Consider the following 21,432-nt stretch of genomic DNA (forward strand, 5'->3'; position numbering starts at 1 on the left):
CGGACAACGCGGCTATGGTATAAGAAGGATTAATTCACCTCTCGTGGCTGTGGTAGTTACAAAAAAGCAGGAGTAGCCGCGGCGGAAGCACGGCGTGACGTCACCGCCCTGCACTTTACCCTTCCCGGGGACGCGTAGTGCGCTCCGAGTGGGTGCCCCGCAGCGGCCCGGGAGGCGCGTGACCCAAAGGCCGCGGGACGATTGGTTTCTGACGGGGCGGGGCGCCGGCGCTGGAGTCTCGGAAGCCCCGCTTACCCGCCTTTCAAGGAGGTGGGCGGAGCCATGGCTGTGGCTGTGGGAGGGCCGGACGTCTCTCTGCGGTGGGACTCGCAGAGTAAGTGTCTGTCGGCCGCCGTCCTCTCCCTCCTACCCCTCTGCCTTGAGGTACTTGGCAGCTTCCGGCCGGGCTTCGCCTTTGCCTCAGAATCGGGAATTGGGGGGAGGGAGAGAGGGCGGCACCGGGGGGACCGTCCAGTCCGCACCCGCGTGCGGCCCGGAAGTGGGCGCCGGGAGGGTCTCGAGCTTCTCCCCGGGGGCGAGAGTGCCTTCTCGGAGCCCGGGCAGGCGGCCGCCACGGGGGCTTAGCGGCAGCACTTCCGCGCACTGTTGGGGTGCTTTTAAAGGGAAGATTGGAGTCGGGACTCTGTGGTCGGGGATTTCTGAGCCTGTGGGAAGACTCTCGATTCCTTCCCCTTCCTCACCCCCAGCAGCAGAGGCTCAGCTTGACCCCGTACTCGGTGGAAGTAACTTTCCCCCTGCTCTCAGCCCCGTGCCCCGATCCGTGCTTACAAAGCACTTCTACTGGGTCCTCTTGAGAAAGTTGTGAAGGGATTTAAGGTCACGGTAGATCCCCTCTTGCTCCGCTGAAATTGGTTAGGCGGGGCATTGCTCATTGCAGAATAGTGGAGAACCTCCCGGCTCAGGCGTTCTTTTTTTTTGTTCTTGGTTTCTTTATTAAGCGGGGTCGAGGGGTGGGGGAACCAAGGTGTACTGAGAGAGGAATGAAAATATATAATTACATGTGCCACTTGGAGGGGCGCTTTGGAGTTAGGAGAGCCTACTCCAAACACGTAGGACCCAGGGAATTCTGAGGAAGTTATCTAACTTAAGATCTTCAGTTTCTTCATCTGTGCAGTGACAATAAGGATGTTGGTCGTGCCTGCCTTAGAGGTCTAAGAGGAAAGTGCTTTGCAAACTATTAAGAGTGCTATATAGACTTGTTATCTGAAACTGGGGACTCTGAGAGGAGTGGTGTGATTATGAAAATTAGAAGCTATTGGATGACGAGGAAGCGTGTCTTTTGAAAACTTTCTATCTCTTCCGAGTCACATAGCAGATAAATGGGCTACAACATTTGAGGGAAAAAAAGGATCATGAGATATTGATGAACTGACATTCGTTCCATTCTCCATCCGTGGGTCGCTGGATCTCTCCTTCTAACCCTCTAATAATCTAGACTTATTTGTTCCAAGTTTTCTAAGGACCACTCCTTAAACCTAAATAACGTAGGCTAAAGAGGCTCTCATTGATTGGCCCAGACCTTATTTTCCTATTCTTTGGCCTCTTGTTGACATGGGTGGGCCTAAATATCAATTGTATCTCTTTTGGTCAGAAACCCTGAGGGTCTTCTCCCCCTTCCCCTTTAATCTATCTTTTTTCTTTTTTCTTTTTCTTTTCTTTTCTTTTTTTTTTTTGACTAGGTAAAAGAGGCCTTTTTTTTTTTTGCCTCTTTTCTTACTTAGCCTAAATCACTGAACTGGCATTGCTCCAGTTGCAAACTGAGACCTGTGAAAGGCCTTAACTTTAAAGGCCAAGGTCTCCATTGCATCTGGGGCCATCTCCAGTTGTCCTCATAATATACTTTGCCACTGAATCCAGATGGCTTTGGAGGAGAGTGAAGCTGGTGACTTTGTGCAGCCCTTCCTCACTTAAATCCAATTTATTGCAGGTTATGACATTTGTCATGGTCCTCTTAGAGAACAAAGAACAAACAGCAACAGTTTATAGTCATGCAGAGGCAAGTTAAGGTGCCTGAGTGTAGTGACTGTAGAAAGAAGCCCTTGTAGGAAGCCATGGATGGCAGTTAAAGTTGGATATGGAGAGGTACCACCTTACACCTATTAGAAATAGTAAATGCTGGAAGGGGCGAGGGGAAAATAGGTACACCAATGAACTATTGGTGGACTAGTGAACTGGCCCAACCATTCTGGAGTTTTGGAACTATGTCTGAAGAGCTATAAAACCATGTGTATCCTTTGTGGATATTCAGCAAAACCACTATAGTAGGTCAGTATCCCAAAGAGATCAAAGAAAAAAGAAAAGGAACTATATGTATGAAAATATTTATAGCCACTCTTTGTGGTTGCAAAGAATTGGAAATCAAGGAGATACTCATCAATTGGGGAATGGCAGAACAAATTGTGGCATATGATTGTGATGGAGTACCATTATAGTGTGGGAAATGATCCAGTGGAGGGGGTTGGCAGTTTAAGAAAAACATGGCAAGAACTTTTTGAAATGATGCAAAGTCAAGTGAGAAGAATCAGGAAATTGTGCACCTTAAGAGTAACGTAATGATGATCAGCTCTGAAGGACTTGGCTATTGTGATCAATACAGTGATTTAAGACTGTTCCAGAGGACTTGTGGTGAAAAAATGCTATCCACCTTCAGAGAGAGAACTGACGGATTGAGTGCAAATTGAAGTATAATTTTCTCACTTTAGTTTTCATGTTTTTTTTTGAAAGATGGCTCATGGAAATGTGCTTTGCATGATTTCACATGTTTAATTAATATATTGCTTACTTTCTTGGTGTGGGAAGGAGTGAGGGAGAGTGAAAATTTGGAACTCAAAATTTAAAAAGAAAAGATAGATAATATATTATATTATTATATATTATATTATATATTATAATAGATAATAAATTAAAATAAATTTTTAAAAGTTAAGTATAGAGATGTAGGAAAAATATAAATAAAATGCATTTTTAAAATTACTATTTCTACTAACAAACCTTGAGTTCTCAAGAATTGGCTATGTTCAGTCATGTCTGACTCTTGGTGACCCCATTTGGATATTTCTTGGCAAAAAGATACTGGAGTAGTTTGTCATTTCCTTCTCCAGCTCATTTTACACATGATAAACTGAGGCAAACAGGGCTAAGTGACTTGTTCGGGGTCACAGCTAGGAAATAACTGAGGCCAGATTTGAATTCAGAAAGATGAGTTTTCTTTTTTGAATGATTTGGGAGGGGCAAGGCAATGAGGGTTAAGTGACTTATCCAAAGTCACACAGCAGCATAATCTGATTCCGTATTTGAATTTAGGTCTTCCTGAATCCAGGGCCAGTGCTTTCTCCACAGCGCCACCTAGCTGCCCCCAAGATGAGTTTTCTTAACTCTAGGCAAGGGACTCTTTTTTTTTTTTTTTTTTTTTTAGTGAGGCAATTGGGGTTAAGTGACTTGCCCAGGGTCACACAGCTAGTAAGTGTTAAGTGTCTGAGGCTGGATTTGAACTCAGGTACTCCTGACTCCAGGGCCGGTGCTCTATCCACTGCGCCACCTAGCTGCCCCGGCAAGGGACTCTTAATCCACTGCTTCACCTGGCTGCTCTGTGGAGTATTGGCTTGTATTGTACTATATCCTAGCAGTTCATAACTTTTCAGGTTTTTACTTCTAGGCGCTTAACTTTTATGTTTAATGACTTTATGCTGAGCTGTATGAACCACTTAGGCTTATTTAGTATGTATGCTTTTTCATTGTTAGGAAAAGGGTAAATAATAAATATAGCATCATTTAAGGTATATACATATATCTAGGAGTGGCAATTGGAGTGCATTTGGCTCACATATCTTTTTCTTTAATTTCCTCTACCAGGGAACAAATGGCATCTGTCTCAGTCGACTGCTGTGAGGACTGATGACTAAACCTCATCTTAATATGGCATATAGAAGAGTAAATGGGCACGGACAGTCTGTCACATCCAAACTCCCTCATAATGACTGTGGGATCCTTCAGCTACATAGAACTGGAACGCATAATATCTGCATGGTGTCTGATTTTTTTTATCCAAATATGGGAGGAGTGGAAAGCCACATATACCAGCTATCTCAGTGTCTGATTGAAAGAGGACACAAAGTTATAATTGTCACCCATGCTTACGGAAATAGAAAAGGTATTCGATACCTTACCAGTGGCCTCAAAGTATATTACTTACCGCTAAAAGTCATGTATAATCAATCTACAGCAACAACCCTCTTTCACAGTCTGCCTCTGCTCAGGTACATATTTGTTCGGGAGAGAGTCACCATAATCCATTCACATAGTTCTTTTTCTGCCATGGCCCATGATGCACTCTTCCACGCCAAGACAATGGGCCTACAGACAGTCTTCACAGACCATTCTCTTTTTGGATTTGCTGATGTCAGCTCGGTGCTTACAAACAAACTTCTAACTGTATCACTTTGTGATACAAATCATATAATTTGTGTCTCTTACACTAGCAAGGAAAATACTGTTCTAAGAGCAGCATTGAATCCTGAGATAGTATCCGTCATCCCCAATGCTGTAGATCCTACTGACTTCACTCCAGACCCATTTAAAAGGGATGATAGTATAATAACTATTGTTGTTATCAGCAGGCTTGTTTACAGAAAAGGTAATGCATGAAATCTTAAACTAAAAACTGCAATTCATGGAAAAGTTTCTGTTGTAGGCTATTTAATGTCAGTTTATTATTTTTCTTTTTAATTGCTTTCAAATATGCTTATATATTTTCATACTTGGGCATATCCATGATCTCATAAATTGAACATCTTTTTAATTGGGACAGATCATAACCCCTCCATGTCTTATTGTGCTGTTCAGTTCTTGTCCACATCTCTCCATAAATCCTCCATAGAACTTGTAGTTGATTAAATAGTAATGGGAGAACTTAATAATTTATTAAATGCAATAGGTAAAGTTACATATTTATTTGAAATTGATGGTGAATGTTTATTAAAAACATGTTTTGAAAAGATTTTTTGCAAAACTACCATTTACATAAGTTAACTCTGAATTTGATAATTATAACTGTGCCAATACTATTTGCATAACATTTAAGATGCCATTGTCATCGCAGTGTGTATTTTGTGAGGTTAAAGTATGAAAAATATGAGAACCAACCCTTGCCATTAGTGAAAATTATTGGTATTATTGCTGTATGTTCAAGTTATGTATGTTGTAAAATTGCAAGGTTGGATTTTGAGAGACCTTGATATGAGTCATTAGAAATGAATCTATGAGGGGCAGCTAGGTGGCGCAGTGTGGATAGAGCACCGGCCTTGGAGTCAGGAGTACCTGAGTTCAAATCTGGCCTCAGACACTTAACACTTACTAGCTGTGTGACCCTGGGCAAGTCACTTAACCCCAATTGCCTCACTAAAAAAAAAAAGAAATGAATCTATGTAGGGAAATGCATCAGTATTCTTTAGCCTCAGATTCTTTCTAGTTTTTAATCTGCCAACGTTTTGAGAAGAAAAACTGGGTCAGGGTATAGGAAAAGGAAGCCATTTGTTTCTGCTGAGGTCCAAGGCCTCTTCATGGACATTGGTTGATACCCTAACAAGGTGAAGTTCAGTTGCATGTAGTGTAGAACATTAAAGACAATTGAAGGGTATAGAAATAGGACATGGGTGAAAACAGACCTGTGAGAGCAGCTGTAGAGATCAAGAAAAGGATACATCTGCAAGTTCAGTACAGGATTATCTGAAAATCCAAGGAATATTTGGGGCTGGGTGGTAAAGGCTTTTCCTCCACTAGATTTTTTTTTTTTAAGGTTTTTTTCAAATGTGAAATACTAGGTATGAGATGAAGAGTAGGAATGAAGATTTCTAGATACTGTAAACTTATCAATTGTATAATGTTATTTCTCCTAGTTATTTAGTAAAGCTCTGGAAAATCTAACTTTTTTATATGTTGAAATAAAGCAAGAGCCCTAGAATATCCCTTAGAAGCTAAGTAGCAAGAGTGACATACAAACAGCTGGGTTTGATCTGGGGTTTTGAAACTCTTACAGCAAGGTTAAAAGATCAGGTAAGGTGATCAGGGTATTGTCAGTGAGTGATGTTCTCTACTTGACAACATCTCACAGGTTTATGCTTTTTCATTCTTAACATAATTTTGATAATATTGACATACCCTAAGTGTATGGTGTGCTTTTAGTTCTTGTTTTCCCCCCCATAGTAGCATTAGCTTTGTTCTGATTCATTTATACTCTTTTGGAGTACTCTTTTGGAACAATGTTATGCTTGTGTGAGATGACTAGATAGAATTAGAATTGCAGTGAGCTTATGATCAAAGAACAGAGAATAGCTAACAGGCCTATGTGGGTCATAGCTCACAGGCCCTGATCATCATTAAGGTATTTTAACCAAATGTGAGCTAGCTAACCAGAGGTGAAGTTTTTCAAGTCAGCAGGTATTTATTAGTGCTTACTCTATGCTAGACAGGGCCAATGCTGGGAATACAAAGAAAGGCAAAAGATTGGTCCCGGCTCTCAAGGAGCTCACATTCTAACTGGGAAGACAACTTGCAGACAACTATGTACAAATGAAAATAGAGTGGATAAATTGGAGATAACAGGTGCATTAGCATTAATGGAGATTAGGAATGGCTTCTTGTAGAAAGTGGAGGACAGCCAGTGAAAATGCTCCTTATCTGGAGATGGAATGTCTCCTGCCTGAAACAGCAGGTGTCAAGATTGTAGAGTTGGTGGAAAGGAATTAGATATAAGAAGATTGGGAAAGTAGGAGGGGGACAGTCTATGAAGGTCTTTGAATGTCAAACAGAGGACTTTATATTTGATCCTGGGGGTGATAGGAAGCCACACTAAACTGAAGAGACACAAGACATGCCTGGACCTATGCTTTAGGACCATCATCAGACTGACAGCTGAGTGGAGGCGAAAGTCCATGCTTCAGTTAAAATAACTGTCCTTTTCGATATAAGCAACCTGCTGAGAATTAATATCCATATCTCCACCAGAGATTATCTGTACAATGTTATGAATGAATGAAAATGGATTTATTGGATTTAATGGAATTTAGCCCTAAGTAGGTAGTAAAGTAGTACCAATAGCCAAGATATTCCCTGTCCTCTAGGAGTGTACATTCTAATGAGGGAGATAACAGGCATGGTGGCCCAGGAACAACACTTTGGATCTGAAAGTTAAGGGGAAGGTAAGTGGGGCCAATCGTTTTTTCCCTATTGACTATTTGGGAAAAATTATATCGCCCCAGCGAATGACAAAGGGAGCAGTCCTGAGAGACAAACTTTCTGTAGCCTATAAAACTAGGTAGGCCGGGTCAAAGCTGTATTATCTGACCTTCACATCTCTTCAATCTGCCTTCATGTTAATCAGAACCTCATGGCACTTTTAACAGGTGTGAAGCCACAGATCTTTGGATTCACATCCACTTACGTAGGGAATCCACTTGATCTGGTTGTAGATTTGTGAATTGAAAGGGGAAAACTGAGTCATGAACTTTAAAATGAATTTGAATCTCTACATTTTTCTTCCATTTTGTATAAACTTGACTATTGGAAATCTGGTAAACTTAGAGGAAATCCAATTTTTTAAAAGGTGTATTTGGTCTTTAGTCAGATTGCCGAATATGTTTTTATGAATAAGACAAAATCTGTTTTCATTGATAGACTATTTTATTCCCTTCTCTGGTACATCTCACAAATCATGTAAATCTTCATACTGTACAGTTCTTGTGCATATTTTTCTGTATAGAGAATCTTGTCTAAATTGGTGGAGACTTTCATATGTTTCTTTGAATATTTCATGAATACTAGTGTAGTGTTTAGGCTCTTCATCTTTAGTTCTTCGTTCTTGCTACATGGGTGGCTGATCTGCTTTCCTATTCATGCGTATTTTTATATCATGGGTTTTTGAATTCTGCTTCATGCAGGCAAATCAACATTGATTGTCATTGGTAGCATGTTACAACCTACTTAAATCCAGCACGTGGTTTTTCTCCTGACATTTGGGTCACCTGCTAACTTGATTGCCCTGAAAATTTTTTCTAGCATAATAGTCTTAATAGATAATGTCCTATCAAATCAGTAAGCATTTATTAAGTGCCTGCTTTGTACCATGCATTGTGCTAGGGGTGAGGGTAACTAAGGCAAAAATGAAATAATCTTTGCCTTTGGGGAACTTGCAGATACTAGTTCTTGTTCTTTGGCTATGAATGTTTGCTTTAAAATAGCTTCTCATAACATTTATGTTGGAAATAGAAATAAAAAATGCTACATTAAGGCAAAAAATGACAGAGGTTAAGGTTAGTTTAATCTCAACCTATGTTTTACTTCAATAAACAAACTTTTGCTGTTAGGTTTAAAACAAATAGAATTATTATTATATGCTCTAAATCTAAGTGAAGAGCAAAGACTCAGAAAGGGAACCAAGACTGATTTGGGCTAGTCCACAGTTTCCTGAAGGGCATTATAGTAATCCTGAATTTAGAGTGGGGACTTGGTTATAATGCTTTAATCTTTTTTTTCCCCTTAAATAATGTTTTAATCTTACTGTTAAATGAACTTGATCAGGGCTGCTTTATAGGATGTGCTTAAATTACTTTATGTTCCAAACCACCATATGTCTATTCTTAAGTAGTAGCAACCAGAATTATTTTTGGTTGCATTGCTTTTTCTCATGACATGTCAGTATATTCATTTGATGGAGTATAACCTTATGCTTGAGGAAAAATCTGACCAAGTGAGTAGTGTAATGATTGGAATGACGCCATCTGCTGGACACACTGTAGGAAAGCTCTGCCATGAGTAGAAGGTGCCTGAGGGCAAGACATGTGGCTTTTCTTTGGCGTCAGGAAGTGACATTTGCTGGTGGGAGGAAGGGGAGAGGCTGGTTCTCTCGCTGTCTTTCGCCAGGACTCTCATGGAGAGCAGAGCAGAACTGTAGCTCCCCGAGATAGATAGCTGAATCTAGGCCTCTTTCTCTTTTTCTTCACCAAATTCTTATTCTCCTTAATAAATGCTTAAAAGTCTAACTCTTGCTAAAGCTTATAATTTATTGGTGACCACTCATTAGATAGTTTAGACAGACTAGCTAGAATTTTAGGCCCTTAGTAGTAACTTCACATGTAGCAGGAGAAAGTTCATTTGGGCTTGCAAAGATAAATAAACAATAGGATAAGGATAGGGTAGAATTCATTGGTGATTTCATTGGTGCAGAGAGCTCTTAAAGAAGAAATTCCTTCCACCAGTGCTGAAGGTTGGCATATTCTCTACAACTTAGAATCTTTGACAGTTGCCTAGATCTGTGGTGTCAAACTCCAGTAGAAATGGGGGCCACTGAGCTATGCAAAAGAACCCTGCTTGGTCACGTGTTGACTTAGAAACCCATATACTAAAATTATTTTGATTTTGTTTTTTAATTTATTTTGTTAAATGTTTCCCAATTACATTTTATTCTGTTTCATTCCACACTGTTTGACACCTCTTGCCTAGAGCACTAAGACTACCAGTAAGTGACCAGTAAGTAACAACAGGTATGTATCAGAGGTCTTTCTGGTTCTGAATAGCTTTTTATCTGCTTCACTATGCTACCTTCTAACAATACCAACATATTCAAGCATCTTTATAAATAGTTTTCAAAATTAAAAGACTTATTATCATTTGGTAACTGCTGAGCAGTGTTGCCTTTCTAGGAGGTGGAGAAGAAGTGTGTTTTTTCTTTTACTCCCAGAGGACAGCACTCTGTGTGTGAAGGATTGAATACTCATTTTGTATAAGGTGCATAAAAGAGTTTTCCTGTCCTAAAATGAATCTTTCTAACTTTTTTTTAATCTCACATTCTTAGGGATTGATTTGCTTAGTGGGATAATACCTGAACTCTGTCAGAAATATCCAGATTTAAATTTCATAGTTGGAGGAGAGGGACCAAAGAGAATCATTTTGGAAGAAGTGCGGGAAAGATACCAACTACATGACAGGTATTGAGTAATTCTTTATTCTCTTGTGTAAGAGTACTAGAGTTTTATAGAGAGAGTTTTAGCTAGAGAGCAATAGATTAGTTTTACTGCCTTTTCCACTGGTAGTTTTAAGACATCCTTGGAATTGCATTTATCGTGAATTAATCTATAAGAAAAAAATGTTTAAAGGATTACCACTTGAATCGTTTCTTTTCCTCCTTCCAATATAATTTTTAATTTGGGGAATAGTAGGAATACAATAATTGATTAGAATAGTTTGCATTTACATTTTAGAATCTCATTGCCAAGCTAGCCATAATATTTTAATTAGGAAAAAAAAAACAAGGTTAAGGAACTTAGCAGTTAAAAACATTATTTGTATTTTCCCTTTTATTTTTCAAGGATAGAAAATGTATTGTTAGCATAATAAGCAGGGTAAGTTTTGCAAAGATGTTTCTTTTAGGCAAGATTTTTGTAATTTTTCAATATTAAAAAATCAAAATGAGTAAGAATTTAAGTATAACTTGTGGACATCTTTAAAAGTTATAAGTTATACTCCTTATTATTGCAAATTGTTATCTTTCCTACACTTTTCTTTAAATTTAGGGTACGTCTTTTGGGAGCCTTGGAACACCAGGATGTTAGAGATGTCTTGGTTCAGGGTCACATCTTCCTAAATACTTCTCTTACTGAGGCTTTCTGCATGGCAATTGTGGAAGCAGCAAGTTGTGGTCTACAGGTAAAAAAAAAAAAGTTTGGACAACTTGTTTTGTTTTACCCTTTTTTGTATTTTGTTTTACCCTTTTTTGTAAGAATTTGCTGTGTTCAGTGCTTTCTTTTCCAACCATGTATCTCTTTCTAGTAGATGTTGTATTATAGTAACTCATGTCGTTTTCTTGCCTTTCAAAGGTTGTGAGTACCAGGGTTGGTGGAATTCCTGAGGTATTGCCAGATAGTCTTATCATTTTATGTGAACCATCAGTAAAATCTTTGTGTAATGGCTTAGAAAAAGCTATTTCTCAGCTGAAGTCAGGAACATTGCCAGATCCAGAGAAAATCCATAACAGAGTAAAGACATTCTATACCTGGAGGAATGTTGCAGAGAGAACTGAAAAGGTATGTACAATGCCTAAAATGCCTAAGCATTGTCTGAGACATCATTGAATGATAAACTTGGGTTGTAATGGGTCTTCACTTGCTCTAACGTAGCACAGACATTTAAAATCTCTAGCTGCTTATGTGACTTCTAGTAATGGTTGTTCCATATTTCATAAAATGTAATCCATATGAAATAAAGACCTCTTAGGTTATTGGACTATTTATTGAGAAAAACTTGCAGGTCAATAACAGAATTTTAGAATTGGAAGATTGTAGAGATCATCTGGCCATCAAGAGCACAATAAAATGCTGTATTTTAAATGTAAGTTAAAGATTACAAAATACTCTTCACAGAAACCTTGTGAGGTAGGTAGTATAAATGTAATTATTCTCATTTTACAGATGAGAATACTGAGTCTCAGAGGCTGACTAGTGACTTTGCTGTGGTCATAGAGCTAGTAACTGTTGGAGTCAGCATATGTCCCCATGTCTCTAGAATCCAAGTCTGGTACTCCTACTAATGAATTGAGGAGACCCAGACTGACTTTTCCACTGATTACTATTACTCGAATGCCATATTTTAAAATCTCATTCAAATAGGCATAATGTGGGAGCAGCTAAGTAGCACAGTGGATAAAGCACCAGCCCTGGATTTAGGACAACCTGAGTTCAAATCCAGCCTCAGATACTTGACACTTATTAGCTCTGTGACCCTGGGCAAGTCATGTAACCCTCATTGCCCTGTCCTGCCCCTCCCCCAAATAGGCATAATGTTATGCTTATATCTGTCAACAGATTTATGATGCAATTTAATCTGGTATTATAATTTGTTTTTTCCGTGTAGAAAATATCTTGCATTTATGTAACGTAAGTAAAAAACTGCACATTTTTAAGCTAGGCACTATGGTTACAAAGACAAAAGCAAATAGCTCTCCTTAAAAAGTTGATATTCTGCTTGGAATGTACAAAAAATATACTACAATATAATTTAAGGTAGAGGACAGCACTGGGGATAAGGAAAGACTGCAGAGGAGGTGTGAACTTTGAGGGAAAATAAGGATTCTGAAAGGGATAAGAAGGAAATATATTTCAGACATGAGAAATGTATACATTTATGGAGGCAAGAGAAGGAATCTCAACTTTGGTGAGAAATTCTGGTTTGGTTGGAATATAGAATGTGTGAAGGATATATATGAAATAAGGCTGGAACCAGGTTGTAGATTCTCTTAAAAGCTAGACATTTTGTCCTAAAGGAAATAAGGGTCTATTGATGGATTTTGAGCAAGAGAGTATTCATATTCTTACCTGTGCCTTAGGAATAAACCAGTCACTTCCCACTTTGTACCCAGCTCTGCACTAAGTGCTGGGTGTACAAAAAGAGACAAAAGACAATCCCTGCCCTTAAGGAGCTTATGATCAAATGGGGGATAGGACATGCAAACAAATGTATAGAAAGCAAGCTATATACAGGATAAACAGGAAATAATGGAGGGAAAGCACTAAAATTAAGAAGGGTCGGGGAAGACTTCCAGTAAAAGATGGGGTTTTGTTGGTACTTAAAGGAAGCCAGGAATACAGTAGTCAGAGTGGAGGAGGGAGAACATTCCAGGCATGAGGAACAGCCAGAAAACTCGCCAAGAACTGAGAGATGGAGTGTTTTGTTGCTGAAACAGTCAGATGGCCCATGTCACTGGATCAAAGCGTAGGTGGAGGGGAGTAAGGTATAAGAAGACTGGGGAGACAGGAGGGGGCTAGATTATGAAGGGCTCTGAATGTCACAGCATTTTGTATTGCTTTTGGAGGCATAGGGAGCCACTGGAGTGTGTGGATGGTGCAGGGGATGGTGACATGATCACACCTCTACTTTAGTAGAATCAATTTACTGGCTGAATGAGAATGGATTGGCGTGGGGAGAGACTTGAGGCAGGCAGATCCATCATCAGGTTGTTGCAATAATCCAGGCATGAGGTGATGAGGGCACTAGAGTGGTAACAGTGTCAGGAGAGAAGGGGGCATATTGAAGAGATGCTGCTAAGGTGAAATTGAGTCCTTACAACCAAAGGCATAAGAGAGAAATATTAAATGCATCCTTTTCAGAACATAAAGCAATAAAATTTACTTCAGTAAAGGGCTGTGGAAGCATAAATTTAAAAATCATTAGAAACTAATCCTAAAGAATTAGTGGGTCAAAAAGCAAATCAAAGAAACAATAAAAAAAAATTTCTTTAAAGAGAATGACAACAATGAGATAGCATGCCAAAACCTATGAGATAGAACCAGAACAATATTTGGGGGGAAATTTGGAAATAATTTGGGGGGAAAACTCTAAATACTTACATCAAAAATAGAGAAAGATTGGGCATGTAGTTGGAAAGAAAAAACTAGAAAAAGAACAAATTAAAAATGCCCAATTAAGTACCAAATATAAAATCCTGAAAAATCAAAGAGAAATTAATAACATTGAAAGTAAGAAAACCATTGAACATTAAATAAAACTAGGAACTGCTTTTATGAAAAAAATCAGTAAAATAGATAATCCATTGGTTAGTTTGATTTAAAAAGAAAAAATGGAAAGAGTGAATTTATCACTTAGGAAATTAAAAGCAGTTATTAGAGGCTATATTGCCCATTTATATGTCAATAAATATGACAGTTTAAGTGAAAAGGATTAATATTTACATGAATATGAATTGTCCAGATTAATAGAAGAGACAGAATACTTAAAAATCCTATCTTAGAAAAAGAAATTGAACAAGCCATAAATGAACTCCCTCAAGAGAAATCTCTAGGACCAGAAGAATTCACAGATGAATCCTATCAAACATTTAAAAAACAATTAATTAATTAATTTAAGAAACAATTAACTCTAGTACTATATAAACTGGTTAGAAAAATAGGCAAATAAGGAATCCTAGCAAATTCTTTTTACAAGACAAATATGGTGCTGATACCTAAGTCAGGAAGTGAGAAAACAGAGAAAGGAATCTGTTGACCAATTTCCCTAATGAACATAGATGCAAAACATTTTTAGTACAATACTAGCTTTATACCAATATCTCACAAAAATCATATGTTATGACCAGGTGATTTATACCAGGAATGCAGGTCTGGCTAAATATGAGGAAAATTATCAGCATAATTGACTATATCAATAACAAAAAAGCAAAAAAACATATGATTATCTAATAGAGAAAAGGCTTTTGGCAGAATACAACACCCATTCTGATTAAAAACACTGGAAAGCGATATATAGTATCTGTCTAAAATAATCAGCAAGCATTATTTGTAATGGGGATATGCCAGAAGCCATCCCAAAAAAGGTCAGGCGTGAAGCAAGGATGCCCATTGTCACCCCTATTATTCAATATTGTACTAGAAATGCTAGCTATAGCAATAAAAGAAGAAAAAGAAATTGAAGTAATTGGACAATAAAGAAACAAAACTATCACTCTTTATAGATGATATGATGATTTACTTAGAGAATCAACTGAAAAGGAAGTTGAAATAATTAACAACTTCAGCATATTTGCAGGATATAAAATAAGTGCATATAAATCATTAGCATTTCATCATATAACCAAGAAAGTCCAGAAGAAAGAGACTGAAAGAGAAATTCCATTTTTAATAACTGCAAACTGTGTAAAATACTTGGTTGTCGACTTGCTAAGACAAGTATTTGAAAACAATTACAAAACACTTTTCACACAAATTCAGTCAGATCTAAACAGAGAAATTTTAATTGCTTGTGGGTAATCTGAGCCAATATAATTTTAAAAATGACATTTCTACTTAATTTATTCAATGCCATACAAATGAAACTACCAATAAATTATTTCATAGAGCTAGAAAAAATAATAATAGAATACATCAGGAAGAACAAAAAGTCAAGAATATCAAGAAAAATTTAAAAAATATGTGAAGGTTGGCCTAGCAGTACCAGATCTCAAACTGTATTACAAAGCAGTTATCATCAAAACAGTGTGGTACTGGCTAAGATATAGAGTGGTAGATCAATAGGTACACAATAATACATAGTAGCAAATGACCATAGTAATCCAGTATTTGAGAAACCCAAAGATACAAACTTTTGGGGTAAGAACTCAACATTTGGCAAAAATTGCTGAGAAAACTAGAAGGCAATTTGGCAGAAATTAAGCATAGACAAACATCTTCTACAGTATACCAAAATAAGGTCAAACTGGCACATGCTTTAGATATAAAAGGTAATATCATAGGCAAATTAGGGGAGTATGGAAAATTTTACCCATCAGATCTGTGGATAAGGGAAGGATTAGTGACCAAACAAGAGATAGAGAGCATTATAGGATGTAAAATGGATATTTTGACTAAACTAAATTAAAAAGGGTTGCATAAACAAAACCAGTGGAGTCACAACTAGAAGGAAAGTGTGAAATGGGGGGAAAATTTTTCCAGCAAGTTTTTCCCAAAAAGGCCTCATTTTTCAAATATAGAGGGACTTGAGTCAAATTTACAAGAATTCTCCAGTTGATAAATGATCAAAGCATATGAACAGGGGCTGCTAGATGGCGCAGTGGATAGAGCACCGGCCCTGGTGTCAGGAGGTCCTGAGTTCAAATTAGGATTCAGACACTTAACACTTACTAGTTGTGTGACCCTAGGCAAGTCAGGTAACCCCAATTGCCTCACCAAAAAAACCCCCAAAATCAAAAACAAAGCATATGAACAGGCAGTTTTCAGAAGAAGAAATTAAAAGTATCTGTGATCATATGGAAAAAGTGCTCTAAATCAGTATTGATTAGAGAAATGCAAATCAAAATAACTCTGAGGTACCACCATGTCATACCTATCAGATTGGCTAATATGAGAGAAAAGGAAAATGACAAATGTTGGAGGGTATGTGGGAAAATTAGGACACCAATGCACTGTTTTGGAGTTGTGAACTGATCCAACTCTGGAGAGCAGTTTGTAACTATACCTAAAGAGCAGTCAAACTATGCATACCCTTTCATCCAGCAATATCACTACTAGGTCTGTATCCCATAGAGCTCAAAGAAAAAGCAAAAGAACTTTTTATGTACAAAAATGTTTATGGTGGCTCTTTTAGTGGTGGCAAAGAATTGGAAATTGGAGAGATGCCCATCAGTTGGGGAGTGGCTGATGTAATACTAGAGATTAAAAAAAACACAGTAGTCCCTGCTTTCATGGAGTTTCCATTCTCCTGAGCTTGTGGAGAGAGTAGAGATAGAATATAAATATATATAAGTAAATATGAAGTGCTTATAAAATAATTTTAAATGGGGAAAAAATGATAACAATTGGGAGTATTAGGAAAGGCTTCTTGTAGTAGTATGTGGCCGCCTTGGCGCCAGCTGTGCCTTGAAAGAAGCTAGGAAGTCTTATATTACACACCCACACACACATTTTTTTTTTTTTTGCATTATGTGACTTGCCCAGGGTCACACAGCTAGTGAGTGTCAAAGTGTCTGAGGTCGGATTTGAACTCAGGTCCTCCTGAATCCAGGGCTGGTGCTTTATCCACTGCATCATCTAGCTGCCCCTAGGACATCTTATGAGAGAGAGGTTAAGACAGAGAGTCTTCCAGGTGTGGAGAACCATCTGGACAAAGTTCTGTGGCTGAAGATGGCTTATGGGGAACAAATGGCAGGCCCCTTTGACTGGAGTGGAGAGTTTTATGAAGAAAAATTATATGAAATAAGACTAGAAATGTAGATGGGAAGCGGATTGTGGACAATTTTAAATGTCAGGCTGAACATTTTGTATTTTAGCCTAGAAGTAAAATTGAATGTTGGATTTTTGGGGTGGGATAAGTTGTGACATAGTTACATCTCTCTTAGAATTATCAGTTTGGCAGCAAACTTGAGGAGATAGGTCACTAGCTGCTAGCACCTGAGAACACTGCAGCTAGTGACCCAGTCTCCTTAAGTCAGAGCAATAGGTCCCATCAAATCAAACAAACATTAAGCATCTTTGAATCTCCATGTACAGAGAGTTCATGGGAAGATAAGCAGCTGCTAACTTGGAGGCTTCCGGACCATGATTTGCTCTTTTTACTCTTTCTAGGTGTATGACAGAGTGTCTAGGGAAGCTGTGTTACCTATGGACAAGCGACTGAACAGGCTGATCTCTCACTGTGGCCCAGTGACTGGTTGCACCTTTGCTTTGTTGGCTGTGTTGAACTTCCTCTTCCTTGTTTTCCTGAGGTGGCTGACTCCTGATTCTATCATTGATATTGCAGTTGATGCCACAGGACCAAAGGGGGCCTGGACCCAGCAGTATTCTTTTAGTGAAAAGGGGAAAGAAAATAAAGAGATTTCAGAATCACGGTAGAAAGAAGCCTACTTTTCAAGATTTTAAATATTCAATAATTCTTCCAAAATAGTTTGAAATAACTTTACTTTTTTATATTAGTTTAGAAATTTATGCTACCTCCAGTTCATACTATGTTTGATTTTTGAGTCAAGATCCTGAACTTATGCAATTTCCTGGGACGAAACACTCTTTGCACTTGTTTAAAATTCAGAAGGGAAAATTTTGAGCTACTCAGGTGTAAAACTTTCAAGACTACTGAATTCACTGTAACAGTGGTGTTTTAAGATTATACTTTGGGGGCTTGTGGGCACTGATGGGCCAAGTTCATTATTGTCTGGAGTTTCTTTGCCAATATTTAGTATTGTTCTTTTTAATATGAATTTGAAATTCATAAAGCATTTATAGGATATGCTTGATGTATTTTAAGTATAGTACTTGTAGCATATGTGCTGGGTATATTCAGTAAGTGTTAACTCTTCAACCATCGAGTAAGATAGGCACCTTGACCAGTGAAGCAATATTTGTTGAGGACCTGTTGTGTGCTGAGCACTGTATTAGATGCTTCCTATAGAATACTGGGACCACTTAATAGTGTAGTAGCAATTTATTAATGAAAAATAGCATGCTGCCAGATGTTTTGAATGTGTCCCAAAATAACCATCTTAATCTCAGTAAATTTCTGGCAAGGGCTGGCTTTGTACTGTTGGAGATACTCATCTAGGCAGTGCCTATGTCTTTTGTTTTTGTGTTTTTATACATTTTATTTAAAGTTGGCCGTGGGTTTCAAATGACATTTGAAAAGCTCATGGATTTTTGTCCTTATGGAAATGCTAATTTAAAAATTAAGAGTAAGATATCCTTTGCTTTTAAATATTTTTAAATATTTAAAATATTTATTTAATATTTGACAGCAAATATTAAATAAATATTTATTAGGGACCGATATCACTGTTTAGCATAGGGCAGAGGCACACTCCACTAGCTTTCATACATAACTTAGTCCTTTTTCTGCAGATGACTCAATTTTAGGCTGTCTTCAGCAGAAAGTAGTGGGTTTCCAAAGATGGTGATAATTATGACCATCTGCAGTGCTATACATTTAATTGTAGTCATTTATACTTCTCTTCCTTTGTGATCTTGTTTACATTTGAATAAATACTTTGAATGACAGTAGTTCAATAGTTTTTTCCTCAGAAATTTTGGGTTCTCAACAAATACAAACTGAAAATTATCAGGAGATAGTCACTGTGTTGATGGATGTGGCCCATTATAATAGTTTTTGCCTCAGAGCCATGGGTTTCCTAACCCCAAACTATCCTTATAATCTATATCTTTAATTTAGTGAACATTCCTTTGAAAATTTGGGAAATTTTTCTCATAAAGCACTGTTTGACATTAGAAAGACGATGACTTGTGCAGACTTCAGCATTCTGGCTATCTGTACCAGATTTTTTCAGAACTTTTTTTAATGACAAAACTCAGAAGGTCAGATAGTTTTTGTATAAGTATTCTATATTGTGAATATTTTAACTTTTATTCCATTGTGATATAAAAAGAACAATGCATCTTGTTTTTACTGAAATGGGTTTGATGAAAAGAACACTATAAAATCTTAAAATTAGTTTTTTTCTTTTGTTGAAGAAAAGTATTGATTATTGGTATTAAAAAAACTATCTAGGGGGAAGCTAGGTAGCTCAGTGGACAAAGCACCGACCCTGGATTCAGGAGGACCTGAGTTCAAATCCAGCCTCAGACACTTGACACTTACTAGCTGTGTGACCCTGGGCAAGTCACTTAACCTTCATTGCCCCACCAAAAAAACCCCCAAAATTATCTAAAAATCTTGACATTGAAAATTCCTTTTATTAATCAATGCTGCTTGACATGAATATAAAACGTATCAGTATATCGGGTACAAAATTGTTGAGAAAATACTGAGTTTTGGTTTTATTGATGCCATTAATCAATTTTTTAAAAAGCATACTACTATCTATACCTAACATTTAACATTCCTTTTGAATCACTCTTTAAAATTGTTAAACATTCATGCCTTAAATTAATGTAGGAAAAACTTCAATTCACAATTCATTAGTATGTTAAACATTGGACATTAAAATAATTTCTTCTTGAGTTTCTTCTTTTAAAGAATCATGAAAGAAGTGAAACTTGCCTTCTCTTGTTGAAACCATATATCTTGAACTTTAAACTGTATTACAGTTGCACTGCTCAGCATCTAGAAACATACCATATTGTTCCTCTATTTACTCTAGCATTGTAAAAAATGAATTTACTTTGGTAAAGGATTTAGAAGAAATCCAGTGCTAATTTGCATTTTGGAGAAGTTAACCTAAAATTTGCTCAATGAAAAAATATACTATATTTAAGTCTAATAATTAAAAACAATTGCTTTTTTAGCCAAAAAAGTAGTAGTTCAAGATGAGAAATATCTTTTTTAGCATTGTCAGATGATCATTTGGTGGTTGGTTAAGAAAGCCCCTTAAATTAGTTATGCAGCACATTTTTTCTTCTAGTGATGTGGAGTAGCAGGTTCTAACTTGTGCCTGCATTCCCTGCCTCAAACAAGTTCTAATTTTCCTTTGTAACAAATTTATTTCGCAGGATGAAAGATATTTTATTTGTGTTTTTGAACTATATTGTTGCTGTACCATGTGAGAGATTTTAAGAGGAATTTATATTTAGGCTGTTAACATAAGTTGAGCTTTTTTATACTTTTTTTTTTCCCCTGAAGATGCTATAGATAAAACTGAGTGAGAACCTGACTTGTTACAAATGAATTAGATTTAGATTTGTAAAATTTTTCTAAACACAGAAAGGATGCTTTGGAGCAAAGATTAAAATTAAAAAAAAAAAATAACAGAGCCAGTTTAGTCATGAAAACACCATACCATACACATGTATGCACTCTTATTTCCACCAAAACATTTGTTTGCCATTGTACAGATCTGTACTTTTATGAAGTATTTTTAAAAAGCCTCCTCAGTATTCATTTATTTCTTTATCCGTTCTCAAGAAAATTTAGATGTGTTAATATTAAACTATATTGTGACTAGGGTTTTCAAATGAAATTATGAACATTAAAGTTTTTATAAAGAATGTGTTGGTGTTTATTTTTCTTCAGTCTTTCTATGTTTTAAGCATTTTATTTATTTTAGCATTCATTTACTTTATACTATATTACCTATTTTCATTATGGTCATAGATTATGTGATACTTTCCTGCAAAGATGGCGTACTTTTTAAACTGCAGTCATTCCATTATAAGAAAATCCCTTTCAAGTATTATTATAGGGAGCCAGGGACTCTTTAATCCCAGATATTTCATCCTTTCAACCTTATAAAAGGACAAGATCATGAACTCTTTGTACCACTTTCTTGGTATGTGAAACGTAGAAAGTTATGACCATGTTTTAATGCACATAAGGATAAAAACAAAAAGCAAAACTGTCGTTCATTTTTAACATGAAAGATTTTAGTTTTCTGACCATGAATTGCATTGTCAACTGCACAGCAATATTTTTAAAAGATTTTAAGAAAGGTAAGGTGTACATGAAAAGAAAAATTATAACAATGTTCATATAGTCCTATGCTTTTCCACAAATTTAGTTTTAGTTGGTAATTGGTAGTTTGGATTCCAATTATGTGGTCCAGGCTTCATCAACGAAATTGGATACTTTTGAAACCTCATAGAATTATGAGGAAAGTGACTTATGAACTAAAGACATATAGTAAATTGCTATTGTTATTACTTGTAAATATTTCAGCATTTACTAGTAAAATCAATTTTTAAATATTTAGTATGTTATTTAATGCATTGTGGTAAATATTCACAGGTATCGGCCTTTCTACCATGAATCAAATTGGTTTTGATTCTATCTTTAGAATATATCTAATAATACTGCCCAAGGAGTTGCTTATCAGCCCAGTAGCAAAGACTCCAACTTGAGCAAAAAGTTAACTTTATTCAGTGAATATATTTAGCCAATTTACTAGAGTTTGCCTACTCCTTAAGTTGGGTGAAAACA

At 37.0% G+C, this 21,432-nt stretch overlaps 1 protein-coding gene across 4 annotated transcripts; it reads left to right on the forward strand.

The window, feature by feature from the left end:
- Nucleotides 1-204: 204 nt before the first annotated feature.
- On the forward strand, nucleotides 205-20,457 carry PIGA (phosphatidylinositol glycan anchor biosynthesis class A). Of its 4 annotated transcripts, none has more exons than XM_043999229.1 (6): nucleotides 205-334; nucleotides 3,874-4,654; nucleotides 9,869-10,001; nucleotides 10,587-10,719; nucleotides 10,890-11,096; nucleotides 17,142-20,457. In XM_043999229.1, the coding sequence occupies exons 2-6, from the start codon at nucleotides 3,916-3,918 to the stop codon at nucleotides 17,406-17,408; spliced, it is 1,479 nt and encodes a 492-aa protein (XP_043855164.1). In that variant the 5' UTR covers nucleotides 205-334; nucleotides 3,874-3,915; the 3' UTR covers nucleotides 17,409-20,457. The 4 variants fall into 4 exon arrangements, with proteins under 4 accessions (XP_043855164.1, XP_043855168.1, XP_043855165.1 ...); XM_043999233.1 differs by having other exon boundaries at nucleotides 3,874-4,171; XM_043999230.1 differs by having other exon boundaries at nucleotides 321-384.
- Nucleotides 20,458-21,432: the final 975 nt, after the last annotated feature.

The sequence above is a fragment of the Dromiciops gliroides genome, chromosome 3 (genome assembly GCF_019393635.1).
Source record: "Dromiciops gliroides isolate mDroGli1 chromosome 3, mDroGli1.pri, whole genome shotgun sequence".
In the NCBI taxonomy this organism is placed as follows: Eukaryota; Metazoa; Chordata; class Mammalia; order Microbiotheria; family Microbiotheriidae; genus Dromiciops; species Dromiciops gliroides.

Bases quoted from the DNA above. Each gene is read 5' to 3' on its own strand.
- PIGA (XM_043999229.1), top strand. From the start codon at position 3,916: ATGACTAAACCTCATCTTAATATGGCATATAGAAGAGTAAATGGGCAC. The intron at 4,655-9,868 runs GTAATGCATGAA...TCACATTCTTAG, and splicing joins CAGGCTTGTTTACAGAAAAG to GGATTGATTTGCTTAGTGGG. The intron at 11,097-17,141 runs GTATGTACAATG...TACTCTTTCTAG, and splicing joins TTGCAGAGAGAACTGAAAAG to GTGTATGACAGAGTGTCTAG.